This window comes from Dendrobates tinctorius, unplaced genomic scaffold (genome assembly GCF_039654945.1).
Source record: "Dendrobates tinctorius isolate UK_male_01 unplaced genomic scaffold, ASM3965494v1 ptg000226l, whole genome shotgun sequence".
Classification (NCBI taxonomy): domain Eukaryota; kingdom Metazoa; phylum Chordata; class Amphibia; order Anura; family Dendrobatidae; genus Dendrobates; species Dendrobates tinctorius.
This window is the reverse complement of record NW_027361893.1, coordinates 5511139-5531030: the sequence shown is the minus strand read 5'-3', so window position 1 is coordinate 5531030 and position 19892 is coordinate 5511139. Positions and strand designations below refer to the sequence as shown.

Below are 19892 nucleotides of genomic sequence, written 5' to 3'. Positions count from 1 at the left end.
CTCTGGCCTGTTGGTTAATATTACGTCTAGCAACAGTTCGTGATCACAACAGGAAACAAATAAACAAGCTGATAGCTGAACATATAGGACTGAACTAGAGGAGAGCAAGATTGTATCTGGCAGCTTCCGTCAATATGCTTTGCGCTTTAGTAGGGTGTGGTGCTTTCCAATTGGCTGATGTAGGATGAATTTAGCAGGACAGCACACAAACTCATACTGCCAGACTGGATGGTATTAAAGGTCCCAGGCACCCCGATCTCAGTGGCTGGACAAAGCCTGTGCCGCCCAGACCTTTTGGCTCCGACGTCTCCTTCATCACTAGTGCTGCCTGCAGAATAAATAAGGCTGTGCCTGGTGACAGAAGCAGACGTCACAGGAGCAGATACCCGAGGAGATGGGACACAGTATTTGCAGAAGCCACAACACAAGTAAATGGCAGAAAACCAGAGCACAAGAAATCCCCATTAAAAGACTCCATTTTGGAAATCATAACTTTCATTGAATTAATCTATAGGACTAGTGACTATTTTGACTCCAAAGACATTTTCTGGAAATTAGCACACAGTGGATATTAAAGAGTGAAAATTGCACATTTGCAGTTTTATTACCCAACACATAGTGCCCAGATTGTGCTCCAGGAGGCACGCCGTAAATTAAGTGAGTTTGTCTCACAATAGTAATGCCAAATACATAAATGCTAGATGTGGTTTGGGCACTCTGCAAGGCTCAGAAACGAGAAGGAGATTTGAATTTGGGAGAGCAGATGTTGCTGTATTGGTTTATGGAAGCCATACTACTTCTCAATGCCTTTCAGCCACTAATAATGTGGAAACCTCTGTTTTTCCATTGACAGATGAAGGATGTGAGTGAGTTCTTACTTTTTGTGGGATAAGTAGAAGTTTTTATTGGTATTTTTCACCTACATGGCTATTATGAGTTCATTTTCTCCTTCACCTTTGATGTCTGATGAACTCCCTCTGCTGGTGAAAGGAGGTAGTGAAATTGATCTGGATGGGAAGAACCTGTCATCTGAACAGGTGGAGAGTGATTGGATATCCGGAATTTCAGAGTGGATATAAGGCAGCCGACGCCCTGCAGGGTTGCTGGTGATCCTTTCTGCTCTGAGCTCTGGCATCCAGTTTAGTTCCTGTCTACTAAAAGCTAAGTTTTTGCTCTGCTATTTTTCCATGAGATTTTATCTGTTTACTTGGTGTTTGTGTTCAGCCAGCCCTGGTTGGGACGGGCTGAACTCCATTTTTGTCTCTGATCAGTTGATCTCTTTGCTCTGTCTTCAGAATATACCTGAGTGCTGATAGTGATTTTGAAGTCTATTGACTTCAGGGCCTTTTCTATCAGACGTGTTGGACATTATTTTTGGCAGGGTTTTTTGCGGATTGCAGCCAGCATCTTTTCTGTCCTTTCCTATCTAGTTAGTTGGGCCCCATCATTTGCTCAGCCTGTCTTTCTGTCTGTGTTTGTGTTTTCATCTGTTTTTCACCGACAATACATGTTGGGGGCTGTCTATTGCTTTGGGGTCTGCTCTGGGGCAGTTTAGATTTCCCCTTTCTTTAGGCCTATTTAGCTCTCCGGCTGTGACGAGAGGTCTAGGGCATCGTAGGAACCCCCCATGGCTACTGTCAGTTGTGGTGAATAGGATCAGGGGTCTGCAATCCGTTAGCTACCAACCTCTCCGGTTTTCTGGACTTAGCTTGTGTTTTTGTTTTTTCCTCCTCCGGTGACTCATTCATAACACATGGCTTTTTATTGCATGTTTCGGTGTCTTTTACACTGAACTGTCATTGTCTATGGGAATAATTCAATATTTTTACATAACCGTTTAAGTATAAATGATAAAAAAAACATAATTCAAAGTTTTTTTTATTGTAAAATCATTTATTTTATTCTTTGCAGATGACTGTACCAGGAGATCAGAGGGACAGCTGACATCTTCAATTTTTAAATCGGATGATCTGGAAATTCCACAGGATACAACTGAAGTGAATGCCATCACTCCAGATTTATCATCCTCCCTTCACAGCAAAGATCTGTCATCTGATCCTTTGAAACAGGTTCCATCTTCTGATTCATTACAGACTACTAAGGGAAATCAAAGTCACAAACTATTCATTAAAAAGCAAAATGCTCCTAAAGCAAGGAAGCCATTTTCACATTTAGAACATGGAAATAGTTTTCCCCTAGAAAAGTCTTTTGTTAAGCATCAAAAAATTCAAATAGTGGAGAATAGATTTTCTTGTTCCAAGTGTGGGAAATATTTTAACCAGAAATGGAATCTTACTATACACCAAAGAACTCACACAGGGAAGAAGCCAGTTTCCTGCTTAACATGTGGGAAAAGTTTTAACCAGAAATCAGATTTGGTTAACCACCAGAGAACCCACACAGGGGAAAAGCCTTTTTCCTGTTCAGAATGTGGGAAATGTTTTAACCGGAAATCGCTTCTTGATAGCCACCAGAGAACTCATACAGGGGAGAAGCCATTTTCCTGTTCGGAATGTGTGAAATGTTTTAAACGGAAATCAGATTTGGTTAGTCACCAGAGAACTCACACAGGGGTGAAGCCTTTTGTATGTTCAGAATGTGGAAAATGTTTTAACCAGAAATGTAATCTTGTTTTACACCAAATAACTCATACAGGAAAGAAACCTTTTTCTTGTTCAGAATGTGGGAAATATTTTAACCGGAAATCGAATCTTGTTACACACCAAAGAACTCACACAGGGAAGAAGCCTTTTTCCTGCTCAGAATGTGGGAAATGTTTTAACCAGAAAGAGCAATTTGATAGCCACCAGAGAACTCACACAGGGGAGAAACCTTTTTCCTGTTTAGAATGTGGGAAATATTTTAAATGGAAATCACATTTTGTTACTCACCAGAGAACTCACACAGGGGAGAAACCTTTTTCCTGTTCCGAATGTGGGAAATGTTTTAACCGGAAATCGCTTCTTGATAGCCACCAGAGAACTCACACAGGGGAGAAGCCATTTTCCTGTTCAGAATGTGTGAAATGTTTTACACGTAAATCAGAACTGGTTAATCACCAGAGAACCCACACAGGGGTGAAGCCTTTTGCATGTTCAGAATGTGGGAAATGTTTTCACCGGAAACCAAATCTTGATAGCCACCAGAGAACTCACAGAGGGGAGAAGCCCTTTTCATGTTCAGAATGTGGGAAATGTTTTAGATGGAAAATAAGTTTTGATAGCCACCAGAGAACTCACAGAGGGGAGCAGCCTTTTTCCTGTTCAGAATGTGGGAAATGTTTTATGTTGAAATCACATTTGGTTAGCCACCGGAGAACCCACACAGGGGAAAAGCCTTTTTCCTGTTCAGAATGTGGGAAATGTTTTACATGGAAATCAGACTTGGTTAAGCACCGGAGAACCCACACGGGGGAAAAGCCTTTTTTCTGTTCAGAATGTGGAAAATGTTTTAACCAGAAATGTAATCTTGTTTTACACCAAATAACTCATACAGGAAAGAAACCTTTTTCTTGTTCAGAATGTGGGAAAAGTTTTAACCGGAAATCAAATTTTGTTAAGCACCAGAGAACTCACACTGGGGAGAAACCTTTTTCATGTTCTTAATGTGGGAAAACTTGCATGAAAATCAACTTTAAATAAACATCAGAGAACTCACACAGGGGAGAAGCGTTTTCCTTGTTCAGAATGTTGGAAATATTTTAACCTAAAATTGTATCTTCAAGGGGTTGTACACTATGAGGAAAACCCCTTGTCATTCCTCATGTTTGGCATCGATAAAATAAAAACACTCATACCTCCCATGATAGGGCCGTTGCAGTGGCAATGGCTTTCCCAGAGCTCATGTGAGGTTGTTATATCACACGAGAAGGGCACCCAATCAATTTTGGCATCATTGTCCTCGCCTTCGGAGGTATTGAATATCAACAGGAAGTCAGGGCTGTGGCTGATCTCTGGCTTCGGTGTTTTGTTTTTTTTTTGTTTGTTTTTTTTAATCCTTTTTATTGATTTTCAAAAAACATATAAAAATGCAAAAGCCAAACATTAGTGGTACATCTCAAAAGTAGCTTACATATGTGGACTTTCCCTGACGAAGCCGTACGGGTTACGACGATACTCGTGGGCTAATGGTCCTGGGTATGGTATTCATGTATCTGCATTTTCATTGCGGCAATTGATCTTTTTTATGGCAGTTTTTGATATTGCTTTGCCTTATTGTGTGCTTCGGCATCACTGATATTTGTAGGGTTTAACTTTTCCCTCCCTTTCTTGCTATCTGGGCTTATCATGGTCCCGGTATGAAAGTTATATAAAATGGATTGTTTTGTGTGGTTGGTCCATCTTACCTATGGGCTGTGCTTTTTTTAGGGTTATACAGTCCTCATGAGCCTAGGAATAGGGAGGGTATACTGCCACATTGTCGCTAGATGATATGCATACTTTTATATATGCTTATATGATGTTTCTGTATTAATATGGATCATGGGTACTATGGATGCCATCGTTTTGTGATTTTATTATGTTTTTATTGTGTATAACTCTTTTGTATCAATAAAATTACTAATTTCAGTCTTAATTATATTTGGTGCAGTGTGCGCTTTTCTGCAGTGGTGCTTTCTCTGCTTTTTTCTTCAGGTCATAGATATCATATCTCTGGAAAATATACTTGGTGTCTTTGTCGCTCTCCACTTCTATTTTCTCTAGAGTCATTAACCTCTTTAGTTCCACCAACAGCTGACGGAGACCCGGTGTGTTCCCATCCAACCATTGCCTTAAAATAAGTCTTTTGTACAAGATTGCAACAGTATGCAATAGCTGAGTGTTTGACTTGGTTAACCTTAAATAAGTGCTCTTATGAAAAATCCATAACATTTTGTCTAGTGGAAGGTGCATGTTCATCAAACCTCCCACCCAGTCTTTCATCTCCTCCCACTGAGTGTATACGTTATCACATTCCCATATACTGTGGAACATGTCTGTCCTGGAGGTGTCACATTTTGGGCAAGCCTGTCGCCTTTCCTTGTGTGACCGGTATATTAAAGCCCAATATTGCTCTGTGCATCAATCGGAAATGAGTATCCCTTCATCTTTCATTACTTACATGCTTACGCAGCTCATTCCACCCAGACAAAATCAATTCCCCTACCCCCGTCTCCTGCAATCTAGTTTCCCAGCTCTTAAACAGCTCTTGTGGGCCCGATGGTAGTAAGGTCTGCCCCATTGGCCGGTATATGGTTGAGATGTTCACGTCAGATATGTGCCTTGAAAGAAGATTGTCGAGTTCAGAAGAATAACACTCTTTGTGTAAGTCTCGCAATTTGGAGAACAAGTGATGTCGCAACTGAGCATATTGCAAACTATGGGAGGAGTCAAGTCCCCACCTGGTAAAAATCTCATCTGCCGTCATCCATCTGTTTTCTTGAATCTGCATCAAGTCCCCCAAAGTTCTGACTCCCTTGTCTCTCCCGATTTTAAACAGAGCGTTATTTTTTCCTTGACAAAAGTCAGGGTGTCCCCAGGGTGTCAGATATTTAGATATCCTCCATGACATGCCTAGTTTGCATCTTATGGCCTTCCAAGGCCCCCTAGTATCTCGAAAGGTCACTGAGTTTCTCACTTTCAGGTCTAATGTCACGCTTGAGGAGTGCAAGATCGCTGTGAGGTCCCAAGGTTTTTACCAATCGGCCTCCAATGTGTAATCTGAATATTTACTAGTGTGTCTTAGCCAGTCAAGAATGTGTCTGGCGATGCAGGCCAAATTATACCCTATGATGTTAGGCAATGCTATTCCTCCCTCATCTCTCGGTAACATCAATGTACGTTTGCAAATTCTACTTTTCTCTAGTCACCTTCCACGACAGCCACCTTGGAGGTGGTCTCCCCGCCCTAATAGGGGACAGGAACACAAAGAGGTTAAATAACCCTCCCCTTCCTGCTACCTCAGTGTTTTTCCTGTCCCCTATCGGGGCATGGAGGTCTCAAGGGGCTGCCGTGGCCAGCGAGCGGAGCCCTGGATACTTACTGAAGCTGGGCAGCCGAGGTCGGGGGGTTCGCCTCTCCATATGCTGCTCCCGTCTCCACCGCGGTGTGACTCGGGACATTGCCGCCCCTCCCGCGCCCTCTGGGGTAAAGCGGGGCGGTATGGTGCCTGCGGGGTCCTGCACAGCTCCCCGGCATCCTCCCTCCTTCCAGCGCTGCAGGAGGAAGCCGGCGCGCGCACCAGAGGGGGCGGGCAGTGAACCGGAAACTGGTGACGCGCACTTCCGGTTTGCGGCCTCCGGAGTCCTGCAAGGGGGAAACGCGCGCCGGCACCCGGGGAAAGCCTCCAATGGCGGTGGGGGTCGACCAGCGTCCTCCCCAGGGACACGTGAGTAGCACCACAGATTGAAACGCCAACACCATCAAAAGGGTGCAGCAGCTCCAGGTAAGCGCAGTGTGTCTGTGGTGTGTTCAGCATGGATGGTGACAAACCCTCAGCTGCAGCGTCTGCGGAACCCGGTGTTCCCCCTCCTACAGTGAGTAGCAGGGCTGGTCCCTTCTCTGTCAAACTATGGTGGCATAGGTCTGAGTGAGCCTCTCTTCTTCTTGCAGGAAGACAAGGCCTTGGTCCCTAAAAATCCCCGCAAGTGTGGTATTTGTGGTGCCAGGTTTCCTTCTGACTACAGGAAAAAGTTATGCCAACCCTGTACGCAAAATATCCTGCATACATAGAATCATAGAATCGTAGAGTTGGAAGTGACCTCCTGGGCCATCTGGTCCAACCCCCTGCTCAAAGCAGGATTCGCTAAATCATCCCAGTCAGATGTCTGTCCAGCCTCTGTTTGAAGACTTCCATAGAAGGAGAACTCACCACTTCTCGTGGCAGCCTGTTCCATTAATTGATCACTCTAACTGTCAAAAAGTTTTTTCTAATATCTAATTTGTGTCTCCTCCCATTCAGTTTCATCCCATTGCTTCTAGTCTTTCCTTGTGCAAATGAGAATAAAGCTGATCCTTCTACAATGTGACAGCCCTTGAGATATTTGTAGACAGCTATTAAGTCTCCTCTCAGTCTTCTCTTTTGCAAACTAAACATTCCCAAATCCTGCAACCTTTCCTCATAAGACAGGGTTTGCAGAACGGTCACCATTCTGGTCGCTCTTTTCTGAACTTGCTCCAGTTTGTTGATGTCTTTTTTAAAATGTGGCGCCCAAAACTGGACACCATATTCCAGATGAGGTCTGACCAAAGAGGAGTAGAGGGAAATAATGACTTCACGTGATCTAGACTGTATGCTTCTGTTAATACATCCTAGAATTGCATTTGCCTTTTTTGCTGCTGCATCACACTGTTGACTCATTCAGTCTGTGATCTATTAGTATACCCAAGTCTTTTTCACATGTGCTGTTGTTTAGCCCTATTCCTCCCATTCTGTATATGCTTTTCATTTTTATTGCCCAGATGTAGTACTTTGCATTTTTCCCTGTTAAAAACCATTGTTAGTTGCTGCCCACTTCTCCAGTTTATTTATATCTTTTTGAATCCTCTCTCTCTCTTCTCTAGTATTAGCTATCCCTCCTAGCTTTGTGTCATCAGCAAATTTAATCAGTTTACCCTCAATTCCTTCATCTAAATCGTTGATAAAGATGTTGAACAATACAGGGCCCAGGACAGAGCCCTGGGGTACCCCACTTGCGACATTCTTCCAACTGGATGTGCAGCCATTTACGACCACTCTTTGGGTCCGATCACTAAGCCAGTTATGAATCCACCTAACAGTTGCCTTGTCCATTCCATACTTAGTCATTTTTTCAATAAGGATTGTATGAGATACTTTGTCAAATGCTTTGCTGAAGTCAAGATATACTATATCTACAGCATTTCCTTGATCCACCCAATCAGTGATTCCGTCATAGAAGGAAATTAAGTTAGTCTGACATGACTTATTAGTTACAAACCCATGCTGACTCTGTTTAATCACTTCATTCTTATCCAGGTACTGACATACATGTTGTTTAATAATTTGTTCAAAGATCTTTCCTGGTATAGAAGTCAGACTCACCGGCCTATAGTTGCCTGGGTCCACCTTCTTCCCCTTTTTGAAGATAGGAACAACATTTGCTCTTCTCCAGTCTTCTGGGACTTCTCCTGTTCTCCAAGAATTTTCAAAGATTATGGAGAGGGGTTCAAAAATTTCTTCTGCTATCTCCTTCAGTACTCTGGGGTGTAATTCATCTGGACCTGGAGACTTGAATTCATTTAGGTTAGCTAAGTGTTTCCTCACTATCTTTCTGTTTATAGATATCCTGGATTCTTCTATTCCCTTAATAGGACAGTGAAGAACAGTTGATGTTACATTTCCTTTCTGAGAGAAAACAGATGCAAAATAGGAATTTAAAAGTTCGGCCTTCTCAACATCCTGTCTTACCATTTCATCATTTTCATCCTGTAAAAATCCTATAGCATCTTTGGCTTTTCTTTTACTTTTGACATATCCCCAAAATCCTTTATTATTGCTTTTGACATCTCTTGCAAGCCTCAATTCATTGTCAGCTTTACTAATCTGATTTGTGCCCTGCAGGTTCTGCAGACAGCATTATATTCTTCTTTAGATATGCCTCCCTCTTTCCATTTTATAAACATTTTTTTCTTCCTTTTTAGCATGTGCTTAAGTTCTGTGTTCATCCATCCAGGTTTCCTTAAATGCTTCCTATTCTTCCCTCTTTTCGGAATTGTTAACATTTGTGCTTTGAGAATTTCATTTTTCAAGATTTCCCATCCTTCCTGGACATTTTTGTCTTTAAGGATATCCAGCCATTGGATCCCTCCAATTCTCTTTCTGAATCCCTTAAAATCTGCCTTTCTGAAATCTAACCTTGACGTCTGAGTCTTCACAGGTCTTCCTCCTCTAGTTATCCAAAATTCTAAAATAGCATGGTCGCTACCTCCTAGGGTCCCAGCCACTTTTACCTCCTCAACCATTTCCTCCCTGCTTATAAGGATTAGATCCAAGGTAGCAGTTCCCCTTGTTTTCTCCCATACCTTTTGGAAGATAGTTGTCAGCAAGAGAGGATAAGAATTTCCTTGACCTGTTAGTTTTGCCTGAGAGAGATTCCCAACAAATGTCTGGATAGTTGAAATCTCCCATGACAACTATGTCATATTTTTTGGAGAACTTAGCCATTTGATGCATAAAGAGTTCATCCATATCTTCAGCTTGCACAGGCGGCCTGTAGTAAATGCCTACAATGGTGTCCTTTCCATTGTTCTGTCCTTGTATTCTTACCCAGTTTCCACAGAACTCCCGGTCTCTGAAGCTTCAATCTCTGTGCAGATATACGCGTTTCTAACATACAATGCGACACCTCCTCCTCGTTTATCAAGTCTGTTTCTTGCAAATAAGTTGTATCCTTCTAGTCTTGTATTCCAATCATGTGTATCATCCCACCAAGCTTCAGTGATTCCAATGACATCATATTTCTTTTCCTGTGTTAGTAGTTCCAATTCTCCTTGTTTGTTGCCCATGCTTTGTGCATTAGTATAGAAACATTTTAGTTTGGTTTCTCTTTCTCCAATATTTTTATTAATTAGATTCTTTTGTCTTTGTTCTTCCTTTCCACTTCTAATAGCAGAGTTCTCAATAGCATTTGTCAGGTGTATGGCTTTTTCTGGTCTTTTGCTTCCCTTCCCATGTTGTTCTAGTTTAAAGCTCTCCTTACAAGTTTAGCAAGGCTACTTCCAAATACATGTTTTCCAGTCTTCGTAAGGTGCACCCCATCTCTAGCAAGTAGTCCATCGTCCTCCGTGATCCATAAATCCAAATCGTTGCTGATAGCACCATCGACGAAGCCAGTTGTTCACCTGCAGAATCTTATTCCACCTCCTTGTTCCATGGCCATCCACTGGGAGGATGGAAGAGAAGACCACCTGCGCTCCCAGTTCTTTCACTTTCTTTCCTAAGTCTTCAAAGTCTCTGCAGATGGTTTCCAGGTCGTTTCTTGCGGTGTCATTTGTCCCCACATGTAGTAGCAGGAATGGGTAGTCATCTGTAGGTCTGAAGAGTCCTGATATCCTGTCAGACACAGTCTCTCATCAGACAGTAGGTGCAGACCTTCATAGCAGCCCAGACCCCCGTGGCCCAGGGCCCGGCCCAAAAAAGCGGAAGAGAGCACCTGTGGAAGCTGACTCAGACTCGGGAGAGGTCCGTTCTTCCGGATCGGAGGATGTCTGGGAGAATGAGGGCTCCACGTCCACCTCCAGTCATGATGCCAAAAAATATTATTTCTCCTCGGAGGATATGGAGGAGTTGGTGTCCATGGTGAGAAATACCATGGGATTAGAGGAGGAGGAGGTCAAACTCTCAGTGCAGGATGAGATGTTTGGAGGGTTGAAACCCAGAGGTAGAAGGGGTTTCCCGGTTCATGAGGTCATACAGGATTTAATAGCTCAGGAGTGGTCCTCCCCCGAGAAGGCACTGACTGTGCCCTCTGAGCTAAAAAACCGTTTTCCCCTAGAGGGTGATAGCTCTATTTGGGAAAATCCCTAAAATAGACGTTCAAGTGTTTAGGGTCACTAAGAAAACGTCCTTACCCTTTGAGGATGCCTCCCAATTGAAAGATCCGATGGATCGGAAAATAGAGAGCCATCTTAAAAAGTCCTGGGAGGCCTCCACGAACCTGCTCAAGGCAAATATTGCATCCACCTGTGTAGCCAGATCTTTGTTTTTCTGGCTACACACGTTGGAAGACCACCTATCGGGGGGTACCCCAAGAGAGGAAATCCTAGACTCCCTATCAATTCTCCAGAAGGCAACAGGATATTTAGCGGATGCCTCAGGAGAAACGGTACGGGTGGCAGCAAGGTCCCTTGTCCTTTCGAACTCGGCCAGGAGAGCCTTGTGGCTGAAGTCATGGGGGGTGATATCACCTCCAAGACAAAATTGTGTGCTATCCCCTTCCAAGGACACCACGTGTTCGGGCCGGTCCTAGATGACATTCTAGAGAGAGCCTCGGACAAGAATAAAGCACTGCCGGAACTGAAATCCACCAAAAGGCGGTTTTTTTCGTCCCTCAAGAGAGCAGACCTCCCAGAGGCCATTCAGGGGAAAGGGCAAGACGGGTCGATGGAGCTACCCGAAAGGGGGTAAAGGGAGAAACATCCTTGTGCCCCAACAGCAGCAGCCCCCGGAGAAGCAGTGACTCCCGGGTAGGAGGTTGACTCACACAGTTTCTCGCCCAATGGCAGGCCACAACTGCAAACCAGTGGGTCCTAAACACGATACAATTTGGGCTGAAGCTGGAGTTCGAGCACCCCCCCACACACGCCCTGAGAATTACTCCGACACAGTCCTCGAGCCTGCAGGAAATATTGATACATCAGATATGAGACCACTTTTTCCCGTAGGAGTTCTTCTATGTACCTCCGCAAGAGGAGGGCAGGGGGCATTATTCTCGCCTGTTCCGGATAAAAAAACCTTCAAGAAAACACAGGTTCATAATAAATCTAAAGCCCCTGAACCACTTCATCAAGTACCGAAGGTTCAAGATGGAATTGGTGAGCTCAGCGATACCGCTGATTGGACGAAACTGGCAAATGGCCACGATAGACCTGAGGGATGCGTATTATCACGTCCCCATTCATCCAGACCACCGGAAGTTCCTGAGGTTCGCGATCTCCCACAACCAAGGAATCCACCACCTCCAGTTCAACACCCTGCCGTTTGGGGTATCCCCAGCACCGAGGGTGTTCACGAAGATAATGAGGGAAGCGGTCATCTCTATCCGGTTTCAAGGGATATGCATTGTGCCGTATCTAGACGATCTGCTGATCGTCGCACCATCAGTAATCCGGCTAAACCAGGACGTATCAAGGACCCTACAAATACTCGAAGGCCTGGGGTGGATACCGAATCTCCAAAAGTCGGCCCTCTATCCTTCCCCGAGGAGAAAATTCCTGGGGATCCTCTTGGATTCAGCAGATAGAACCTCCTTTCTCCCCGAAGATCGGCAAAGAGACCTTCGGCAGAAAATAATCCGGTTCAGAGACCAGAGGGCGCCAACACTGAGGGACGCCATGTCCATCTTGGGTTCCCTGACAGCATGCATTCAGGCGGTATCTTGGGCACAAGCTCATACGCGAGTCCTCCAATCATACGTCCTGATGAACGCGAAGAAGTATCCGAACAACCTATCAAAGAGGATTCCACTTCCAGAACATGTAAAAACAAGCCTTTGGTGGTGGCTGAATTACCGGAACCTGAGACGAGGAATAAGTTGGGATCAACTTCCTCTAAAGGTACTATGTACCGATGCCAGCCTGAGGGGCTGGGGGGCAGTGGTCGAAGACTAATACTTTCAGGGGCAGTGGCCCCAGAACATAAGATCCGGATCATCAAACCTAAGGGAATTGACAGCAGTGGAAGAGTCACTGAAAGCCGCATCAGCCCTGGTCAGAAACAATCATATTCGGATATACTCCGACAACGTGACCACGGTGGCATATCTCAAACACCAGGGGGGCACAAGGTACGCCAGTCTAAAGAATGTAGCAGCAAGAATCTTCCTCTGGGCAGAAAAGAACCTATTATCCGTATCCGCTGTACATCTGAAGGGGTCGGAAAACATCCAAGCAGACTTCCTGAGCAGGAAAGACTTCCATCCAGGAGAATGGTGCCTGAACCAGGAGGTCTTCCAAACCCTAGCATCAAGATGGGGAGACCCAGAAGTCGACCTGTTCGCGAATGCGCAGAATGCAAAGGCGGCGACTTTCTTTTCCCACAGTCCCACGTATGGAGCCCGGGGGACGGATGCGTTTGCCCATCCATGGGTCTTCAGACTGGCCTATGCCTTTCCCCCAATCCCAATGCTGGCAAGGACATTACAAAAGATCAGAGCAGATGGAGTCACAACGATCCTGGTGGCTCCTATGTGGCCAGGACAGAGCTGGTACAGCGCTCTGTTGGACATGGCCCAAGAGGGTCCCTTGCTCCTACCTCAGAACACCGACCTCCTGTTTCAGGGTCCCTTATTACACCCGAACCCGACCAAGCTGCGGCTAGCAGCTTGGTTATTGAGGCCAATATTCTGAAGGCCAAAGGGTTATCAGACGAGTTGATTCGGACCCTTCAAAAAAGCAGATAGCCGGTGACAAATGCAATTTACGGCAAGATATGGAAGATATTTCGCTCCTGGTGCCTCCCGGGGGCCCCTGACCCCTTCCATCCAAATATTGCCCAAATATTAGACTTCCTGCAGAAGGGCTTAGAGTTAGGGCTTACTCCAAGTACGTTGAAAGTACAGGTATCTGCCCTTAGTGCTGTCTTTGACCAAGACCTAGCTAGACACCGCTGGATCAAGCGGTTCATGGTAGCGGCAGGCAGGATTCGCCCTTCACTTCCTGATCGGGTTCCCCCCTGGGATCTTAATCTAGTACTCAATAGCCTAAGGCTGGTTTCACACTTGCGTTTTTTTTCGCGGTATTTTAGCGCTAAAAAACGCATGCGATTTTTTTTCCTATACTTTGCATGGGATGCGCTTATGTGCGCATACACACGCGTTTGTATGCGTTTTTGCGCGCATGCGATTTTTTGCGGTATGCGCTCGGGCGCACAAAATGCATCCTGTTGCATTTTTTGGGCGTCCGACTTGCCTCAAAAAAACGCATGCGCGCGCAATGCGTTTTTTTACAGCAAGACACCCATTATAAGTCTATGGGTGCGCATATGTGCGCATTGGCATGCTTATGTATGCGTTTTTTTGCACATGCGTTTTTTTTGTTAACCATGGAATTTAGGGGTTTGGGTTAGGGTTAGGGTTAGGGTCAGGGTTTGGGTTAGGGTTAGGGTTTGGGTTAGGGTTAGTATGGTTTGGTTAAGGGTCAGGGTTAGGGTTAGGGTCAGGGTTTGGGTCAGGGTCAGGGTTAGGGTTAGTAAAGTCATGGTTTGGGTTAGTGTGAGGGGCCACCTAATGTTTGGAAAAAACGCAAACGCGGTAAAAACGCACTAAACGCATACAAACGCATAAAAACGCTGCGTTTTTTTCATGCATGCTCATAAAAATGCTTGAAAAAAACGCAGCAGATGTATGCGTTTGTATGCATTTTTTCAATGCGTTTTTTTGCGGGAAAAACGCGCTGCAAAAAAAAGCAAGTGTGAAATTAGCCTAACACAGGCCCCGTTTGAGCCCCTGTCAGAAATCTCATTGAAAATACTTACACTCAAAACGGTGTTTCTGGTGGCAATCACATCGGCCAGACGGGTGGGGGAGTTACAGGCCCTTTCAGTACAGGAACCTTACCTCCTACTCAATTCAGACAGTATAGTACTGCGTCTAGACCCCTCCTTCTTGCCCAAGGTGGTGTCAGATTTTCATAGAAGCCAGGATATCGTGTTGCCCTCATTTTGCCCAAATCCTTCGAATCCGAAAGAGGGAAGGTTTCATACCCTGGACGTTCGCAGGGTGGTTCTCCGCTACCTCGAAGCAACTAAGGATTGGAGAATCGATCAGAACCTGTTCCTTTAGTATTCGGGAAGAAACAAAGGGAAGAAAGCGGCAAAGAACACGATAGCGGGTTGGATCAAGCAGTCCATCTCCCTGGCATACTCTTCAAAACATCGCTCTCCTCCAGAGTCATTAAAAGCCCACTCCACTCGATCAGTCGCTACGTCCTGGGCAGCAAGAGGAAATACGTCATCAGAGCAGATATGCAGAGCAGCCACCTGGTCCTCTGTGCACACCTTTACCAGACATTATAGACTGGATTTCGATAGGGATCTGATGTTTGGCAGACGCGTCTTGCAAGCCGTAGTCCCTCCCTAAAGAATTAACGTTGGCATTACTCCAAGGTGGCTGTCGTGGAAGGTGACGAGAGAAAATAGAATTATACTTACCGGTAATTCGATTACTAGGAACCTTCCACAACAGCACTAGTTTCCCTCCCTATATGATATGTTGACTGATGATTCCTGCTCTACTGGCGGTAACTATTCATGCTAGTATGTCAGAAAAAACACAGGTAGCAGGAAGGGGAGGGTTATTTAACCTCTTTGTGTTCCTGTCCCCTATTAGGGCGGGGAGACAACCTCCAAAGTGGCTGTCGTGGAAGGTTCCTAGAAACCGAATTACCGGTAAGTCTAATTCTATTTTTCTCCCCCTCCATGGCTGCGTTTTAATATTTGATTTGACTGAAGGTGGGGACAGTGATGCCAGCACTCACTGGGCGCAGGGCTCATGTTACGTAACAAACTACCATGAGCCCCGGGAATACAAGTGCTGACACCATTGGAATGGTGCCGACACGGGAGGTGAGCATAAGTGTTTTTATTTTAACAGGACCAGTCATCAAGAACGAGAAGGGGTTATCCAAGTAGTTGATAATTCCTTCAAACATCAAAAATCCCACATAGAGAGAACCCCTTCTCATACTGTGAGAAATGAATTACTGGAAAATTGCATTTTGTTGACCCTTAAAAAAAACTCAGGGAGAAACTATGTATGTTGACATTGTACAAAAACGTATAGCAGACTGTCATATAATTTAACCCCTTTGTGACATGTGCCTTTCTAGTACTGCACATGTTGTGTCTCCCCCTTTGATGTGGGCTCCGGTGGTAAGCCCACATTTTTCCCGCCATGTGTCAGCTGTTTTGAACAGTTGACGTGCCTGAAACAGCTGCGGCTGTAATCGCACTCCACCCACGGCTATTAACTTATTAAATGCCGCTGTCAAACTCCGATAGCGGCATTTTACGTGGGCTTCTGGCCATTGGACCCGAAATCCGCCCATCTGTGACCCCCCCTCACGTGATCGCGGGTCACTGATCAGTTGGCATGACAACCAGAGTGTCACGCGGTAGTAGGAAAATAACAGGAGACGTGGAACCTGGGCCCCTGAACTGCCCCTCTGGCTAAGGAGGTGTCCCGTCTTTCCTTAACTTGGGGGTACACTTAAATGTAGTGAGGCCCAAGTCCCCGACCTGTCCCTATCTCCTGTTTAGCCCTGAGCTAAACCACCAACCCCCTCCCCAGGAGGTGAGACAGGGAATAAAGTGTACTGCACAACACCCAAAGGGAAAAACACCAAAACGCTTATCTTGCTCTGCTGCAGTCATCAGGCAGCAGAGTGAATCACCGGATAAACTTTTCGCAGTGGCTCAACACCTAAGAGCCAGCTGCCACCTTCACCATCTAACTCTGCTGCGGACACCGGGCAGTCAGAGTTCACACCAGTTTCAGCAGTGGCTCTTCACCTCAGAGCCCGCTGCTCACTTCACTATGGTTCGCATCCAAAAGGAAAAATGCTGCTATTACCAACACCTGCTCATAGACCATGTGACCCTATATAGGAAAAGGGAATGGTCAAATGATCAGGGGCCGAAAGCTGCTATAACCCCACTGACCACCGGGGGCAAAAGGTAAACTAGAGTACCAGATGTAATGACACTTGTGGCCACCGGGGGGGCAAAAACCCATATCAAGCCACAGAAGCCTGAAAATAAAGGTTTTCATGAGGGAACCCAGACTCTGACACGGATCCAAGAATTGGACTGTGACACAGAGGTCTCCTGCAGACCTCTATGGTTGTCAATGCCGGTGGTTGGTGGTCATAGCAAGTGAGAAATTCTGCTACATACTATCTGTTCATCACCTCTATGTAGCAGAGATGATCGGATTATGGCAACTTCTAGTCTCCCATGGAGACTATTGAAGCATGCCAAAAGTAAAAAAAAAAAGTTTTTAAAATTATATAAAAGTTCACATCACCTCCCTTTCGCCCCATTAAAAATAAAACAATAAAAAAAATCAAACATACACAGTTTGTATCACCACGTTCAGAATCGCCAGATCTATCAATAGCAAAAAGGATTAATCTGATCGCTAAACGGCGTAGCAAGAAAAACAGTCAAAACGCCAGAATTTTTGGTCAATGCGACATTGCATTAAAATGCAATAACGGGTGATCAAAAGATCGTATCCGCACCAAAATGGTATCAATAAAAACGTCAGCTAGGCAAGCAAAAAATAAGCCCTCGCCCAATCCGAGATCGCAAAAACAGAGATGCTATGGGTCTCGGAAAATGGCGCAATTTTTTATTTTTTTTTTAACAAACTTTGGATTTTTTTTTCACCACTTACATAAAAAAGAACCTAGACATGTTTGGTGTTTTATGAATTTGTAATGACCTGGAGAATCATAATGGCAGGTCAGTTTTAGCATTTGGTGAACATGGTAAAAACATAATGCAAACAAAGTTGTGGAATTGCACTTTTTTGCAATTTTACAGGAATTTTTTTCACGTTTGAGTACCCAATATGGGGACACCAATGGTGTCGTTCAAAAGTACAACTTGTCACGCAAAAAACAAGCCCTATTGATGGAAAAAGACTGGGGGCAGCTTCCTGTGACCGAGGAGAATGCTGAGTGTCCTTGATCACTGGGAGAACTGCTCTCTACAGTTGTCTAACTGGTGCAGAGCAGGAAAAGAAGCTACCGGGACCTGTACAGAGGCTGCACATTGTGACTGAGCAGCTGAAGAACCTTCCACCCGACTAGCTCAAGGATGTTTTTAGATCATTGTCACAGTTCCATCCCTCAGTGTGTCTGGGATGCGGTTACTGACAGATCGACTGTCAAATCTGGTACAGGGGCGTGCTGAAGCGGTCAGTACTTTGACAGCTTGACCATCCAATCTGGTACAGGGGCCTGAGCTGTCAGCGTGTTGATTGACAGCTCGACTATCCATCCTGAGACGGGGAGGCGTCGGCTGTCTACAGGTGTTCATTATTCCTGGTGAAAGCCGTTCTACTTAACTGAGCTCCTTCTCCCAGACCACTGGCAGACGTACATTCAGCTTGTGAGGTTTGTTCTCCTGTGCCTTGAGTTCTGTATGCTTGATCTTTTGGTGCCTGACCTTGGACTTCGTTCTGACCACCTGACTGTTTAGCCCCTTCTGCTCTGATCCATTATCATCCTGGTGTTCTGACATTGGAATGTTACCTGACCATGTTTTTGTCTCTTCCTTCTGTTTACAATGTACCCTCCTGGCTTCTGACCTTGGACTCCTTTACCATTTTGATGCACAGCTTGGTTGTGAGAAGTGACTAGCATCATAATCATGTACTCAATCACGTGACCTGGAAGGAATTGCAAAATGGGGTAATGTCTGTAGAGTGTTTGTATATGCAAATGTACATATGTAGTAGAGTTGTGTATGTAAATTATATGTAGCAGAGCTGTGTATGTAAATATACATACTGTATGTAGCAGAGCTGAGTGTGTGCTCTGTTCATGTAGTAGTGTGTGTGTGTGTGTGTGTGTGTGCGCCCGCATGTGTATAATAATATATATGTATAATATATATTATATATATATATATATATATATATATATATATATATATATTAGTGTTCATTAATATTGGTGCTGTGAAGCTATGTGAATAAAACACATGGTACACAAACACTAACAATAGATGTTCTGTCCTCCCTAATGAAGCAGACTTCATGTAGCTATACCGGGGTGTAATAAGGGAGAATGTAGTTGAATCTGTATTTTATTGAATGTGGTGGTATATTGATGTGGTGAAACTACAACAAAAACATATATTATACCCTGAGTCAATACAGGGTACATAGGAATACATAATATGCATAACATACATTATCTGCACTAATAGCTAACCAAGGGAGCTATCTAAGCAGGCTAATATGAGATAGGAATTAGATATAGGAAGCATGATTACCTACCATTGTGGCTCACACAAGGGGAGTAGAGAAATGAGATGTTCCCAGGAAGCAGGCTTGAGAGAAAATGGAGGACTGGAGGGAAAAATGGGGGCTGGACTAAACCATGATCCTTTGCAAACTTACCAGGGTGCCTTGCAACTTTCCCAAAAAGCATTGTGAATGGAGGGAAATAGAAAATGAAACTAAAACACACAATAACACTGCAGTTATGACTCTGGTCACTAGATGGAGCCAAAAACAATGAAAACATTAAATCTAAGGCTGAAACTGAACATTATAGATATTCTCAGCAAATCACTGTATATATATATATATATATATATATATATATATATATATATAACTGTCACGTCGCCGTCAGACTCAGGACCTGCTGTCCTGGCCTTGGCCACTAGGAGGCGCCGGACTGTCACTTCACGGTCTGATTCAGGGTCTGCTATCCCGGCCTCGGCCACTAGGAGGCGCCAGACTGTCCCATCACCGGCTGACTCACAGCCTGCTGTTCCTGCCTCGGTCACTGGGAGGCGCTGTGCTTCACCCCTGAGTAATGGCGGCAATAGAGATGAGGCTCTTGCGCAGGCATCCGCTGGACGCAGGCTCCGCTCCTCGGTCAGTCGTGAAGGGGCTGGTGCATCACCATCCGACCTGGTCCTGGGGGCGGTCCGGATGACATCAGCAGTCCGGGAGCCTGTGAGGGATGACCTGATCCCTCAAATACTTTGAGACTGGTCTTGCAAGCTGCCAGATATATTCTTTGTTTCCCTATGTGCTACTTTGTGATTGACTATTGTTTAACTCTGACCTCAGACTGGATTTCTGACCCCTCTATTACCTGACGATTCTGTACTTCTGCTATTCTCCTGGTTTTGTGACCTCGGCCTGGATATTCTGACTCCGCTACTGCCTAACGATTCTGTACCTCTGCCGTCCTCAAGGTTTATGACTCTGACCTCGGCCTGAATTTGACTCTGCTATTGCCTGCCGTTTTTTGTACCTTCGCTGTCCGCCTGGTTAAGACTTGGATTCCCAACTACGCTTTTGGTCCCGTTTTTTAACCCCTCTCTGGCGGCCGTCCTGCTCTGGCTGCTGCTCACATTCAGACAGCTACCTCCTGCTCTGCTGTAAATCCAGATCCCTGTATAGGGGTAAAGGGTATCGGGGTTGCTCGGGG

The 19892-nt window shown here is 45.0% G+C and overlaps 2 protein-coding genes and 1 long non-coding RNA gene across 5 annotated transcripts in view; 2 read left to right on the top strand and 1 right to left on the bottom strand.

Annotated features, from left to right (window-relative positions):
- Positions 1 to 4575, top strand: part of LOC141059245 (uncharacterized) — a 44089-nt gene extending 39514 nt beyond the window's left edge. For all 3 annotated transcript variants that reach the window (XM_073555551.1, XM_073555550.1, XM_073555552.1), the window contains exon 7: positions 1912 to 4575. In XM_073555551.1, the coding sequence (XP_073411652.1) occupies positions 1912 to 3605 (1694 nt within the window). In that variant the 3' untranslated portion in view covers positions 3606 to 4575. The remainder of the gene's footprint in view (positions 1 to 1911) is intronic.
- The window catches only part of LOC141059270 (uncharacterized), a 49967-nt gene extending 31132 nt beyond the window's left edge, over positions 1 to 18835 (bottom strand). The window contains exon 1 of the long non-coding RNA XR_012222405.1: positions 18722 to 18835. This is a non-coding gene — a long non-coding RNA (uncharacterized lncRNA). The remainder of the gene's footprint in view (positions 1 to 18721) is intronic.
- LOC141059269 (uncharacterized) overlaps positions 1 to 19892 on the top strand; it is a 1095346-nt gene that overhangs the window by 691289 nt on the left and 384165 nt on the right. The window lies entirely within an intron of this gene.